This window comes from Cardiocondyla obscurior, linkage group LG11 (assembly GCF_019399895.1).
Source record: "Cardiocondyla obscurior isolate alpha-2009 linkage group LG11, Cobs3.1, whole genome shotgun sequence".
Lineage (NCBI taxonomy): Eukaryota > Metazoa > Arthropoda > Insecta > Hymenoptera > Formicidae > Cardiocondyla > Cardiocondyla obscurior.
Genome location: NC_091874.1, coordinates 3,658,811 through 3,674,823, shown reverse-complemented (window position 1 = coordinate 3,674,823; position 16,013 = coordinate 3,658,811). Strand labels below are relative to the sequence as shown.

Sequence of the window (16,013 nt, the reverse complement as noted above, 5' to 3'; positions counted from 1 at the left end):
CACATATAGATAAATGTTCACATACGTACAATTAATTTACACATAAAAATTGTAATAAACACATGACAATATTAATTTAAATAATTGTAATTAATTTAGATAATTTATAGCAAAAATAAAATAGCTTTCTAAATTAAACATTACTCGCGAAATTAAAATAATGGGTTAAAATGAGTTCCCATCGTAGGTTCTTTAAATTTCCAGATCTCGTTGACTAGAAATAAAATTGCCATTAACCATACGACAACGTTTGATAAATAGTAACGCCTTACTATATGTGCAATTTTACACGTGCATGGAATGTGCTCGTTTAGTGTATAACGATTTATTAGATATCTCGTGAAACCGCGTGTGTGCCGGCGTGGCCGGCCAGAGGAAAGATCCCACCGGCGAGGCACACCGGCAGAGTTTGTCATTTCACTAATGACTCCAAGACAAGATCTTGGATTCAGATCGCCGCTTCCCTTCTCTTTCCTCGCCTTCGGTAACGGCATAATCTATTTCTACCGTCTAATCTCGCCGCGGAATCTACAAACTTTTGCATGTCGGATCACATTTGTGGCGACCGCTTTCGTGGTGCCTTTCAAGTGGCGTTTCACGAAGGGGCATGCGCTTTTAGTGAATCGTGACGGAAATTTAGTGGATCGTAAATCTCGCTGATATTTCCAATTATCTCCGTTTTTATACAGAATTCACCTCGTGCGACTATCTACCCGCATTTCATTTCTGCATACTGAGAACGAAAGCTTTTTCGATAACAATACAGAGAGAACAAATATAAAATTTATTCTGAAGTCGGTGCAACAATAATTTCTGTTAATCCGTGTTAATTATTTTAAGATGAATTTGTTTCTATTATATTAATTTCGTGGCAATAATACGCACGCGTTTGCGTGCAGGTGAGAAAAATAAAGAATATTAAAAAATACAACAGTCAGAAAACTAGAAGAACATCCGCCTTCTCAAACCCTTTCGTGCCATTGACCGTGACTACGCAATAAATCGAGCCATTCAGCTTAATGATTAATTAAATATAATGACTGCACCCCTCGCTTCCTCCCATCCCTGCCCCCGGTCATGACTGATGAACTGGCTAAGACAATATCTGTCTTGTGAGCCTTAAACCGAATGCAGACATAGATGCATCACCACGCTCGGAACATTGTGATCACATGAGAAACAATATGTATGTATATGTCATACCGGATTATACGTCGTTACTTTTATCAGAAATGTAATAAAGTGATCAGTTTATCCCAACTAAAAACGAAATAAAAAAAAAAAAACAACGTACCATACTAACGCTTTTACTTTACTTTAAATTTTTAATAAAAATAAAATATTAAATAAAATTTTTTTTAATTACTAGCACAATCTTATTCTTGTTTAAATATGTGACGAATTTCGCATGAGCAGCGCAAATAAGTATTTTTAACCCACAAAGTACAAATGTACAATTTTAATTGCGCGGAAATGTTTTAATTGCATTAACTACTATAAAACCGCGGGACAATGAAACCGCTGTTACCAGCTTTGAAAACTGTTATGGGACGGTACTTGTATCGCGGAGAAGAGAAAAGATGCGCCATCGCAGCACCCGGTGAGTTTATAAACTCGCTCACGCATTATATACGCATAGATTTGTCTTCGCTCGATGTCTCGCGCTGTTAGTAAGCAACAGAAGGTGGATGGAAAGCATCATTCAGTCCGTGCCTCCTAAGTACACGAAAGAGCTGCGAGTCCACCTTTATGGTAGTTATTAATATCAAATAGTCAGCCACCGTGCCCATTATGGGCATAATGGGACACCATTTTTTGCCGCGACAATGAGGCACCCTGTTAAAATGCTCGATGTATTTGCATTATTTATGCGGATGATTAAGCTGCGTTAATATATTCAACGGCGTGGCGTAGAACGGAGTGACGTTAGACAAAGATCACGTATAAATAGCACGTATATACCGAAATGCGGAGTCGCGTGAAGGATTAGATCCGCATATACACGTCGATATAAAGGAAAATTAAACCCTAGACTAAAGTTGAAACTGTTGATCATTTTTCCTTTTCTCGGGGAGAGCATAAATCATCCCAAGTTGCGTATACCGAAGTCGCCATAGCGCTTTGAAAGATATGCATATGTTCTACTTCCTTATTTGATTAATTACTACTCCACGCGATGTGAAATATCGTTAATCATTCATTCGACACTTTTCTTATTTACCATAAAGCAAAGGAGATATTTAAATAAAAATTAAAACGCGGCTTTTACTTCGTCTCGGATATTTTGATTGACACAGCGATTGATTTTCATATCGCTGAGATTAAATATGCCCCGTCAGTTTTATACAAATTGCATATGTTACAGAAAAGTTAGAGGGTAAAAATACTTCGACGTCAATAGAAGCAGTGGGTTTAATTAGAAAAGCGAGTACTGCTTCTTAATTGAGTTTAAGAAAGTATAAGATTAATGTAAAAATATATTAATTGCATTAATTTTTTTTTTAAGTATATCGATTGCTATGTACGTTTTAAAATAAAATTACATGTATAATTTATCATATAATCCATAAGTAAATTATTTCTAAATAAACACAAGCGTATTGAAAATAATTTTGAGTTTCTACGAGAAGTAGTAAAACTAAAAATAGAAAATTTCTGTATAACTTTCATGGCAAGTCACTGTCGAAACATTTGTCACGTATTGTCTAAAATGTCTTAAGTTCGTACCTGGATTTGTCTGAAAAAACTATAAATAAAACTTCCGCTTCAAACTCATTAAATCTGTATTCTGTACATAGCAACCGAACAATATTGAATATGTTACGAACATTGATCGAATGTATTTGCAAAAATAAGATGCATAACAGGTAGTTTTATATTTTTCCGTTTACCTGACACAAAAGAAAGAAGCGGAGATCAAATAGATTTTTTCGAAATGCCGAGCAAAACGAAAAATCATTCTGTACAAAAGGAACTTACAATAAAAACGTATTCTTTTCTATCTTTGTGCATTTTTCTAAAATTAAATACAAAATTGTTAAGACGTTAAAAAATTATATTACTTGCAGATCTTCATTTCTAAATGATAAATTAATAAATATTAATTGCATTTTTATAATAAAGAATTTTTGCTATATAAAATCGATTTTAATGTTAATTTTTTAATATTTAAAAGTTTGTACTTTAAATTTCAAAGTCCTGCAGGGTACAGAGATGTATAGTTTCTACGTTTAGACGTTTCGAACGACATTTATGTTTTAAAAGACAGAAGGGTACTTGTTGGCACGATGTGCATAAAATCGCTGCATTGCTTGCCCAGTTTTGACATGCGCTTTGGCAGGCACAACGCCTATCCGACTGTGATAAGTTAACGAGCACCTCCCAGTTTGGTGGCCTCCAATGACCGGTGATACTATCATCACCAATCGTAAGCTGGTAACCTCCAGGATACGTTCACCAGTGGTGGATCGTGGCTCACATTCGTGCCGTTGCGACGGTTCAGAAGGGGTAGAAGGCGGTCTTAGCTACAACGGGGCGGCGAAACACCAGGTTGGACCAGTGTACTGTGGCTCAAGATACGATGAAACGCGGAGGGAACGAGAAACGCGCGCGGCTCATACAGTAAGAAGGGGAATCCTCTGGACTCCAAAATCGGACGCGCGACCCTCGGTGGGAGCCCTTTACTTTCAGTCCCGCTGTGAACGCAGCGAGGAGCACAACTGTGTGTTTTACCCACCCTGTACGATGCAATCGAGACACCGTTGACTGTCATCGCGTTGTTGTTATCGCTGCAGCGTTTGTCACTGAGAAAGCTATTGTGTCTACCTTACGAAAATCGAAAATGTGAAACAGAAACGCGCGGAAGTGACGATAGATAAATAACTAGCTCTGCAATTTTTAAATATCGTCTACGAGTGTTTTAACACGTGCTAATATAGTATACCTCAGAGAGGGTATATGATGTACGTGAAACGTGAAGTCACGCGGTAATTTAAGACAGAATGGGACCTGTGTTAACATGGAAATATAAGTATTATGAGATATGGATTTCAAGAAAGCTTCGAACAGGCAGCTTAGTGATTCTAGAATGAAGTGTACTGTGGCCTGTATGCTTTCTGTGTTGAATACTCAGTTCTGTACTATTTAATTATAATTATTAAAGATATAATCTTCGAATCTTGAAGTAGATAATCAAACTCTCGGCGTTAAAAATGTACCAAACCTCTCCCTTGCCTAACGACGCAACTTGAGTCGCACGTTATCGCGGATAAATTAATTCGGTAATATTTCTGAAGTCAAAGTTTTATCGAAAATCGTGATAATGAGTTTTCTAGAGGGTATACCACCCCACCCGCATCACATCGTCAATCTGGGTATCAAAGTGTCACCCGGAGGCAGCGGAGCAACCAGTGGATTAACAGATCCCGGTGCGAGCGTTCAGCCGCCTCCGGGGACGGAAGCACCGTCTCAGCAGCATCATCACTTTCATCCCCAAAGCTACCCGCCGCATCATCACGCGGCTCCTCACATGGCTCCTCACATGAGCCACCACATGGGTCACCATCCCAGTTACGCGCGCGATTTTATTATTCGACGAGAGCATGAAATAGCAACGGCGAGTCCTACTACCCCGGAGAGCGGCGGATTAGGCTTATTTACCCCGCTACATCACGACGGTACGGGCGCGACCATGCAACAATTTCCTCATCATCCTAGCCAGCACCCGTTGGCCGCTACTCATTACACCGGACATTATCCTCAAGATACTAGATCGCTGCCTTCGCATCATCAATACATCGGCTCGCCGCATATGACGCCGGCAGCCATCCACCACCAGCAGCATCCAGCTATGAACCACCCGAATCACCACAGCGCCTTCCTCAGATTCATGAGGCCTAACGGCGTCGGCGGTGCCGGCGGTCACGCGGGAGCCATCGCCAGCGGCGGCCGACGCGAAGAAATCACATGCATGTGGATAGACCAAGACCCGACCTTGCCAGAAAATGGTCGAAAACTCTGCGGCAAAATGTTTACTTCCCTCCAGGACATAGTGACGCACTTGACAGTGGACCACGTGGGAGGGCCTGAGTGCACAACGCACGCGTGTTTCTGGCAGGGTTGCGCGCGTAACGGTAAGGCCTTCAAGGCCAAGTACAAACTCGTCAATCATATACGAGTGCATACCGGAGAAAAACCCTTTTCGTGTCCGTTTCAAAATTGCGGCAAAGTCTTCGCCAGATCGGAGAATCTCAAGATACACAAAAGAACGCATACCGGTAAGTAATTTACTGTTATTTACTAATTCTTTTTTTCTCTAAATATATATTTTTTTTTTTTTTCTAATAAATTCTGTTAATTTCATTAACTCGGCTTTATTACGCGCATACGACGACTGTTTTACAGCGAAAACTGACTACTGTATGCGATACTGATATCAAGCGATGAAATTTAATTAGCATTTTAGATGTTATCTACGCGAGACGTCAAAAAAGCGCGGTATAAAAAAGTTTTCGCCTTTGTTTTCTGAAATTCCGACTCTGAGAATTTTTCGGATCCTATCAACGTGACGCGTTCCAAATGCCCGGGTTACTCTCACAGATCTGAATCGGGATCTCGGGTGACCTTTCCACGAACCGATTCATCTCGACGTCGAGAAAGCCGTATTAGCTCCGTTTTCGAGATCTGCCGCAAACCTCCAAATCGCATAAATTATATCCATATAGGCTTGCTACCTCTCTTCGTGGCGTGAGTCACTCTCGAATCTCGCCGGAGCTCGACCGAGCGTGAGAATGATTAATACGGGAACCGACCGTTTACTACGCCGCGAAGATTACGCGGACAAAGAGGGAAGATTTTCTGTGTCACTAGCTTAGTTTAGATTTCCGCTAGCGAAATCGCGAAGCTTATCACTAAAATCGCACAAATAATCGTAAGGGCGCTATCGCTGCGTTATTCTACTCTTCAACCCGCCGTCGTTTTTTTTCTTTTTTTTTTTTTTTTTTTTTCTTATTTTCTTGTCTCATCCACGAGACGCCCCCGGCGCCTCAAGTCGTTTCAATATAATCAACCGGCTGTTTACGATGACAAGAATTTTTCGGGGCGCAATTAAGAAATTACCGGACCATATATCGTGTCGTTTTATGCCTATGGCGCGCTGGACATTGTATTTACATATTTATTCGTTAAACGAGAGTTCCATTGGCCGATGCGACGGCTAAACGCTAGGCGTTAGTGACATTGTCGGACCTGCTGCTGTTAGAGATTCTTTTCTGAAATTATTCATTCCATCGTATTCGTTTTTTACGAGTTCTTGTGTCTATCTTTTTCTTATTATAATTATTTTGCAACAACTCAAATAAAAAACCACATACGGCCAGTTGCTGATCACTTATTGGCTAGATTCCATTTTATTTTTCTTATTCAGAAAATTATCATACAGCAGCAAATCCGTAAATTAATCACGAGACTATTTAAATTTAATTCTACTTGCTGATTTTTCATATCTCCCTTTAATGCAAATATTAAATGCAATAATATTTCATAAATTAAACGCTTGTATATTACTTCAATAATATAGTAATGCTTTAATAATATTTAATTATTCTTCTGGTTGTAAATTAAAACTTCACATACTAATATTTTAATTAATCTGACTTATGCCATTTAATCTACAGCTTTAATTAGAATTAAATAAAAGGAGGAGCTAAACCAGATAAACCAGATGAATGAAAGAATGACAAAATACCGAGGATTACAGTAACATCATAGCTCTTGACTAAGAAATCTATCATCCTTTTCGCGTAATCTAGAAACACGCGTGGCAACATGTCGGATATGTATATTATTTTGCGCAAGCCCACCCGCTCTTAATGACTTTTAATAATGAAATCACATAGGGGGTATGCATCCGGGGACACATCAACAGCCGCAGGTGCCCGTATTTTCGTTCACACGATACGAATTCGTGCGCTCATCGTCATATCCACCCCGTGCGCTGGGGGCAGTATATCACGTGTGATTAAATTTCGTTTTCATTTATAACAAACGCCACCCTTCCGACGCCATTGTAGAGTGTGAGCTCTCTCTCCCATGGCCTCCCCTCTCGACGGTACAGTTGACACTTTGGGACGCCCAGATCGACATTGTGCCACCCTCGGTAGATTCGGATATTTATTGTTATAACAACTATTGTCCGCCGTCAGGCGCTTTAAAGGTTTAAGCTAAACATTCGAAACCAAATCTTTTTCATATTTTTTGATAAGGTCTCCAGTAGCTTAAAACTTCAAACATATATTTAAAACGGTTAAAAAAATTTTTATTTTTAAATTTAATTTGTAACTTTAAAGCAACGGCAATCCAGCGACTCTCTTGTTAAAATAAATTAGCTATTTCAAAGAATGGTTCTTGATCCATGCATGACTTGGCATATTGTTTTCACGCATTGCTAGGGAACGTACGCGTATACACATATCATACACTCTTTAGGTCTCTTTTTTTTTCCCTTGCTTTGTTCGCTTCTTCAGTTTGCCATCAAAATACATAAACATGATTTGGCGGCATTATTCTGTCATTCACAAGTGGTGCCGTAAATATTTTTCTCGCCGCATATTTTGAATGTATTCCGCTATTGCTCTAACTCAACGGCACGAAATTAATTTGACGAGCGCACAACTCAGAATTATTTCAAAAATTAGTTATCGAAATTGTAATCTGTAATATGTTACGACATGTGCGACAATCCACGCTAATAAATGTGTCAGCTGAGAATTTTTATGCTATATTTCTCTCTTCTTTTTGTTTTTATCAAATTATTTAATAAGTATGTATCTTTAATTTATTACACATCTAACATGCGATTGAAAGAATTATAACGTTACGATTATAATATCATAACGAAATATTGTGCGTCAGCATCATAAGAATCTCGAACGCAAATACCTAAGCACGGGACTTGATGACGTTGCATTTAATGATGATCGATGGAACGCAACGCCATTAGCATAGAAATGATTTCGATTTCGCGGCATCGGGACGCGCGCCGGACTACCATAACTGTACGACAACACGAATTGAGATAGTCTGAAAATATTGCCGCTTATTGCGGGCATTCGTGAACACGGAGTTCTTCCGTGAACAGAAATAAAGTAAGCTGTACTGTAATAACCGGTCGCAATCTGTTCGCCACGCGATTGGGAAATAAAGCGCGCGACGTTCTCTCCCCGGTAGACGATATGTTCTATTAATCCGCAGATGCGACCTGATGGAACGGCGTCGGTCATTAGGCTAAATCGATATGCATTTTAAAGCAGCTTACAGTCCTCTTCGCCCTTTTCCCGCGGCGGAGACGCGGAGGGAGGGAGGGAGAGTGGAAAAAAAAAGTGCGAAGAATAGTCTGTTATGCGTGAAACCGATCTCGCGTGTGCGTGGACAAGGCAGCAACGATTGGTCAGATCGACAATGGATTCTACGGCTTGCACGCCATTGGCCAGGATTTTTGGAGGGTTAGACAGCGGAGAATAGGGGGATGATGCAGGATGAGTCGTCTGAGGGGACGATGTGGAGTAAGCGTTAAGTAGGGAGCGAACCATCGTACCGAGAAAGGGCCATACGCACGGGCGAGTAAATGGCTACTTATTCAAGCTGCGACGCGAATCGCCTATGAAAGAAAGTACGAGAACCGGTTCCGCTAATCCTTTAATTGTCGCCAGTGACGATAAGCAGATCGGCGACAAGCTCGATCGCCGATTTTTGTAAAGTAACGTCTCGACCATTTCAGCACGTCGCGACGAACAACGATCACTCTATTAGAACATGCTTTTTAATGCTGATGTTCTCTTATAATTAATCGCTTCTCCAATTTCAACATTCTTAAATGTGATTCACGTAAAAAAAAAATTGAATGTATCAAAATGCACGTCTCAAACGTAATTTAAAAAAAAATAAAATTGCAACCGATTAGTTCTCGACTATATCTCGGTACGATCAATGCGCGCTGTATCACCGAAAACCGCTACTATTTTGCCGGAAGTCATGTCGTACGTTGAAATAGTTCCAGGGGAGTAACCGATCCGGAGGAGTTGCCACCACCGTACAGGCAATTACTTTCAAGTGCGGAGAGGGTCACAAGACACTCCGTATTTTTGCGCCGTCGCGTCGGCTCACGGCGGTGAGGGTGTAAAGTAAAGACGTCGCGTTGGGAAAATAGAAACTGTTGGATCGCTCGTGTCCGCCTCGCGGTCTCTCGATGAGAATGGGGAAACGAAGGAGAGAGAAACGCGAACGAATAAAGAAACCATGAGAAATTACGAGAAGTACGCGGCCACACGAAAGAAGCGTTGCTCGAAGCGTGAGACGATATTTGCTCAAGTGGAGAGCCGCCAGCTGGAAATCTGCGATCGGCAGCGTCGATATATCCCGGTCGTATTTGCGCGCGCGATAAAACCCAGCGATCCCTCGGAAGTTCTCGGCAACGATGAATTAGGTCGAAGCGCGTAACAACGGAAATTTGTCGAGACAAACACATATATATCGGATAAGATTCGAATCCTTATAAAATCAATTTTTGATATTAATAAAATGTCAATACACCTACAGAAATGCAAAAATTAACAGTTGCGAATTCTATGCTGTCTACGTAATCAAAGTACGAAAAAGTAGTAAAATACGCATATCCAAAACTCTTTCTTATTAACCGGCGACAACGAACAGGTTAAAGACCGTAATAAAGGAAGGGAACTTAAGCTAAACTTAATGAACCTTAAGGGTTAGATTAAGGGAATTTAACGTTGGATTAAGCGACGTCAGTATATCACTGCGTCTGATTCTCTCTCTCTCCTCTTTCTCTTTACTGCAAACCCATCTATTGTAACTATACTGCAAAACCTAGTTTGGAAGCATCTCCCTATAGATCTCTGTCTTATTGTAAAACGGCAGCATGACGATGCTCAAAAAATTAATTACACCATGGATTAAACGCAAATCTCATTTCGATCTGAACGAAATGCTTATGAAATATCACACGAAGGCGCGAATCGATTCATGGCACTGTGCACGAAGTTAATAAACCGTGAACCTTTTTAGGTGCGATTTCGCGAAGGAAACCATTTGGAATTTATGCATTTTGCGTAACAATGCCAAGAGAGATACTTCTAAGAACGATGACAGCGGTATTGCACACCGAGGTCGGATAGAGGAACGATGCGGCCGCGAGATTATCGTATCGACGACTTATCCGGAATCTTTCTGTCGGGAAGATCGATCGAAACGAGCAGCCAGCGCACACCTCGATCGGATCGAGAAATTCGATTTGGAGATAACGCGCGTCGTGAAATCGGACCGCAATCCTCCGGACGGCTGCGGTTGGCAGATATATACAATTCCGCGATATTTTTTGAGAACGCCCGACGAAGATCGATAGATCGTCGCATATCTTCAACGCCATCGGCAACAAGAGCTTTAATAAAAAAAAAAAGAAGCCACCGAACATTCGGCACGCTCGATTAATCCTGAATTAAAAACCACGCGATTGCTTTGCGTTAAAAATAATACGCGAGTATAAAAATAATTTCTGTACGTAATACTGCGGTTTCTCTTTCCGCGTGTCGCAAAATGAATAAAGCAACCCCTGGCACGATAAACAACGGAAAAGTCCATAGACAGTTCGTGGGTCGATAAGGGCGAGACAGTCCTTCGCGCCTGCACCTCGAAAAGCAGCCGCCAATAAAAAACCACCCCACGTTCCTGTTTATACCACGCGCTTTGTTACTTGACCGCCCACACCTTCATCGATCGCCCGACACGACGCGCTCGCTCATCCTTTGACAGCGTGAAATATAAGGCGAGAGGCGCGAAGACGAAACTCAGAATATTCCCGTTATTTTTATATATCGAGGAACGAATCGCCATCGGGGATAATAATTGCGCCGATCACGATAAATCGACGTTACCCGCCACGCGCGCACAATGCGAAGGATTAATCGGTGAAAATTGAAACTACCTCTCATTTCTCATGTCAGAATTGTTGTATTCTTAGAACACAACAGTTTACGCGGTTAAAGTAAGAATAGATTGCGCAATAAATCATAGAATATTTACATACTAGAGACAGTTTAAGTATCACGGACATTAGATTATATTAAAATGGTCTTGTCATAATTTCGAGCATTTTTTTTTTTTTTTATTGTCTAATGTTGTCAACCGAGAAATCTGCAGTATGAGTTTATCTCTTTAAAATTTATTTTAATATTAATTAACCGTGCATTAGCCTATTAATTGGCTGTCAGTGGTCAAGTCACCTCTGACGTAAATCTGACTAATAACAAAATATCTCTGTATACTTTGTATCTCGAACATCGTATTACATAATGAGCCCTGTGAATGTAGACGTCTCTGTAGCCATATCCCAAGTTTTATCGCAAAGATAACTCAACGTATTGAATCAGTAGGCCTGATTTATGAATGTTTTCTTCCGCACCTTTTCAAGTTAAGAGGGCCCGATGCCGAAACACTTATCTCACTCGCGAAACTGATTTAGACAGAAAGATTTGTTGCAAAAGTGGCGGGTGCCCGGTCGTCAGGCCGTCTTTTAGTCGTGGCCCCCGGCATTCTCTCACCTACGAAAGCTCTAACGATCTCGGGTGTATGGTCCAACTGGGGCGCCGAAAGCCCTTAACCCTTCAGTAGGTACGTCAAAATTTCAAATATAAAAACCCGGGTAAATTATAGGTACTACATAATTTATATTGTAAATAATAAAGTGATAATTAGCTTCATTTTTGTTCAATACTAGAGATTAGAAAGCGTGCACTCCGCGTGCTTATATACATTTTTTTTTAATGAATACGGAAACTACGTATCATCGATCTAATCGACAAATGTCACGACGTATCCGCGTTACAGATTCGTCATACATTGAAGTAAATTTTCGACATACTACTCGATATAATATTCGATGTATAAATTCGTTCGTAACACGTTAAACTGCAAAGGTAGCGAGTGAGAAACATACATAAAGGCCGCAGGCGACTGGGCGACCTCGCGCGACTTTAACGTTATGACCACCGCATTCCTATGTCGGCAGTCGAGAGTACACAGTTTGCGAAGCTCCAAACTGCGTAACTGAGAAGTATTTATATTTAATTTCGAGAAAAGTATATAACACTGAAAAGAAACTAATCGATTTTATATCGAAGTGCGTCCCAACGCCTTTAGAAGTTTGGAATGTTAAAAAAAAAAAAAAAAAAACTCTCGACACGCCAACTGAAAGTATCAGGGTGTAAATGTAACTGTAGTAGACACAGTCTAGTAGAAATCGAACGGCACGTGAGTGGCTTCCCCGAAAACAGGGCGAGTTAATTACTTCTTTAAACGCGTGTCTACTCTTTGGCGATAGACGCTGGTAATAGCGGGCCTCTTGATCGCTCAGCTGAAAAAATAACGAGGCGTCGCGCTTCCTATTCCTTCCCCAAACTACTAACGATCGCTGATGCACGCAAAAATCGCTTTCATCATTAACGTTTTGCGTGTAAAAATGACAAGTTTCACGTCGCGTATTTGCAATAGAACTGATGAAAGTTAATAAAGTTTACGAATAAATTTTACTTTCCTTTTTGTTATCGTTTATTCTTCGAGCCGCTTAAAAGTTCATATTTAGCTGTGAGGATTTAATTATTAATTTTTGTGGCTTTTATGAAAAAAAGAAATTTTTTTGTTCATCACATTGATAGCCATTACTTACTGGTACCAATTTCTTTTCGTTTGAACTGGCAATTAGTACGGTCGTGTATGCGCGTACAATACTTCTCGGAGAAATTCACATCGTGACAAACAGGTTTCTCATTACCGCTGCAGTTTGACGGAAATCCTTTCGGAAACGTAATTGCCAACTAACGCTAATGTCGCGGCTACTATACCCGGCTTCATTTGCGATGAAATGTCCGCGACACAGATTTGCAGCAATTAAAAGTGCCTGCCTCCAGGCAATATTAACGCTTATTAACGCATCAATTACTTTCTCGCGCTGGATAATAACGTCTCTTCGGAATCGTAAATCAATCGCGCAATCCAACAAATAATAAATAATCTCAAACAATTTCTTTGCAATCGACTAACGTTTCGTATCATTAATTATTATTTGGCGACAATTTTCTCGCATTTCACGACACCTACGCGTTTTACGTACAACTATACATATAGATAATACAGTATAATGATGCCGTGTGGAATGTCACGGGAGAGACGTTTACAGCGTCCGACCGAGTACCCGGCGATACGACTAGTATGCAAACTAATGATCGTACGTTGCGAATAATTGTAGGGATTCACCCTCGCGTTACCGTCGATGAATTCGATCGACTCGAGCGTGGCGTACATATACTTATCCACGCGAATAAATTACGGCCGCGCACTCTGAAATTCCTCGAGGTGCTACCTCACCGGGAGCGCCGCCGATTTCGCGCCGGCTGACGTAAACGCGTAGGTGCGCAAGTTTAAGTGCAAGAAGGGAATGAGATATCCGCGGGCCGCTAAAAGAAATCAAACATTTCTGGTTATCTTCCACCGGGGGGGATGAGCTGTTCGACAAGAAAATAACTCCGCTCCGCTCTCCTATTCGGAATAAACGCTCCTTTTCGCTCCGTTCTTACTGCCACCCCCGACCACCTCGTTTCCCCTTTTCCGTTTCTCGTCTGGATATAGATTGGAAGGTACGGCTCGCGGACCGGGCAAGCCGGCGCTGTTATAAAATAGTACGGGGGCATTAAGCGCGCCGCTAAGCGACTGTATATTATTCTGTTTGTAGCCAGACGTCCGCGGACTAATGTTGCCATTCTTGAAAAAGTGCGCTGCGCCCTGACGTTTATTGGCGGCCGTGGCCGCTCGCGCGTGATATTCTTTCGACCGGCGCGGCCGTTTAATCGGAATCGAATTTATCGTTTAACGCAAACCGCCGAATGCGGGATGCGCGTGTTTGCCGAATTATTTAAATACCTCGCTCTCTGAGGCACGTGGTATTCTTTGACTGATTATACAACCGCGGCCACTGATTTATTAAGGTTCCGGAAGATTGAGACATCCAGCACTCAAACTTGTATCAACAAACTCGATTTGATTGGGATAAGATTTTTTTAGCTCGACTTTTTTTTTTCTTTAGATCGCGTTTTCAAACATAACGCGCTTATTTTAATAACCCCCGATATCAGAGTAAAATCTAAAGGTAACAAATCTTGCCGTGATCTTTGTAAAACGATTTGAGACTTCGTTGTGGAAAATATTTGCAAAGAATAATTAAATCTCAACTTGAATTGTAATCAAGTCAGTGTGTGCTGGCCAAAGAATTCGTGTGGGAACGGTGTAAAAAAAGTTCATACATTTGGAATATCCCGCGTGTTCAATTATCTCAAGAATCTCCCGGATTCAATTCTCGACTTTATGTAGCAATAAGTGCTGGAGGGTCAAACCGCGTGGAGAGATCATTAAAGTCCGCTCGCGACCCCACGGTCCTCAACGGCGAAATGCACCAGTAGAGAGCCCTTTATACGGGAGCGGGCACGTCTCACGATGCGCTTCTTGTTGCGCATCAATGCGAGCGGGTAACCGAAGACGGGGTAAATCACTTGGAGTTTTGCCGCTGGCTGCCGTCATTGGTACGGTAGCCCCAGTCGATATAATGCTAGGCGCTCCTCCTCTGCGCCGCATACGTTAAAGACGCCGTCGTACAATGACGATCATCGAAAAAATATCGAGTGTCCGTAACATTATACTTTCGTGCGGTTTAAATGCCGGCGTCGGTGTCAGGGCGCGCGCGCGCTCGCTTGTTGCGTGTCAACGAGCGGCGAAAGCCCGTAAGGCTCATTCTACATTAATCGCAAGCAGCCGGTTGCGACCTGCGACAGCCGAGCAATGTAAAGCTCAACGATCATTAGCTGTTGCTTGTCATTTAATTCCGAGATCGGCAGTTTGTCGAACGCACATGATGAAGTTCGTCGGAATGAGCGTTAAGCGCTTTCGCCAGCTATTCCGTAGATCTGCGCTAGTCGGAGATCAAGTCGAATTCTCGCGAGAGGCTCATTATCATAGCCCGTCACCCTCGTAACGGGTCGCGCGGGTCTACGACGTTTTTCCCACACTTCTCTCCCGTCAGAACGCACCGGAGGAACATTGGCGAACGTAGGAGAAGACGAAGGAGGAGGCGGAGGGTCAGTCGGTTGTCTCCGTGGTCCGGTAGAAAAGGTCGAAAAAGGGTGGGGGAGATAAATAAAAAAATAAAATAAAATAAAAAAGTTTTAAAAAAAGTAAGAAAGAGAGAGAAACGCGGAGGGAGGAAAAAAGGAGGAACGACCAGAGGAGCGGAGAAAACAAAACGGAATTGCGGCCTAGCTGCGGTGGATGATTTAGGGGGCGAGGGTCGCGGGTCGAGACCGGGCTCTGGAATGCCGGGCCCTCTTCTTCTCCACGTCGGGTATCCTCGTCTCTACTTCGCAGCGTTCTCCTGCTTTCTTACATTTACTCCCACTTTGTATCTCTCTGCCATTTCGTCCACGGTGGAATCGTCCTCGTCGTCGTCGTCGTCGTCGAGGAGATACGGGGTGGGCGGGAGGGAGGAGAGTGGGAGGAAGAAAAGATGATAAGAGACAAGGATAACAGATAGAACATTTACATAGGTCGTTAGTGCAGGCAGATGTAGAGACACGTTCGCGTATACCCACGGTAACCGCGTGTCCACCTTGTGCCTCCGGTTCCTGACCGTGAGACTCCGACTTTGCACGGCGAGATCGACTTCCTATTGTTGCCTGAATTTGTCACTCGTTACGTTTCGTTAACGGCCGTCGCGGATAAACGACCTCGTGACTTGTACGCGTAATGGAGAATCGATCGATTTTTTTTACTCCGTTACTTTTAAGGGCATAATTTTTTTCCCTCCCGAGATTAAATGAGCATTATTATCGTCTTTTATTGGTACTTGTGCTAATCTATTATTCGGGGTTATATTATACGCAGTCGATACCGGACCTGGT

General features: G+C 42.0%; 1 protein-coding gene across 1 annotated transcript in view; it reads left to right on the top strand.

The window, feature by feature from the left end:
• The first annotated feature begins 3,617 nt into the window (after positions 1 to 3,617).
• LOC139106364 (pair-rule protein odd-paired) overlaps positions 3,618 to 16,013 on the top strand; it is a 28,896-nt gene continuing 16,500 nt past the window's right edge. Inside the window, exon 1 of the mRNA XM_070663079.1 lies at positions 3,618 to 5,276. Within this exon, the coding sequence (XP_070519180.1) occupies positions 4,322 to 5,276 (955 nt within the window). The 5' untranslated portion in view covers positions 3,618 to 4,321. The remainder of the gene's footprint in view (positions 5,277 to 16,013) is intronic.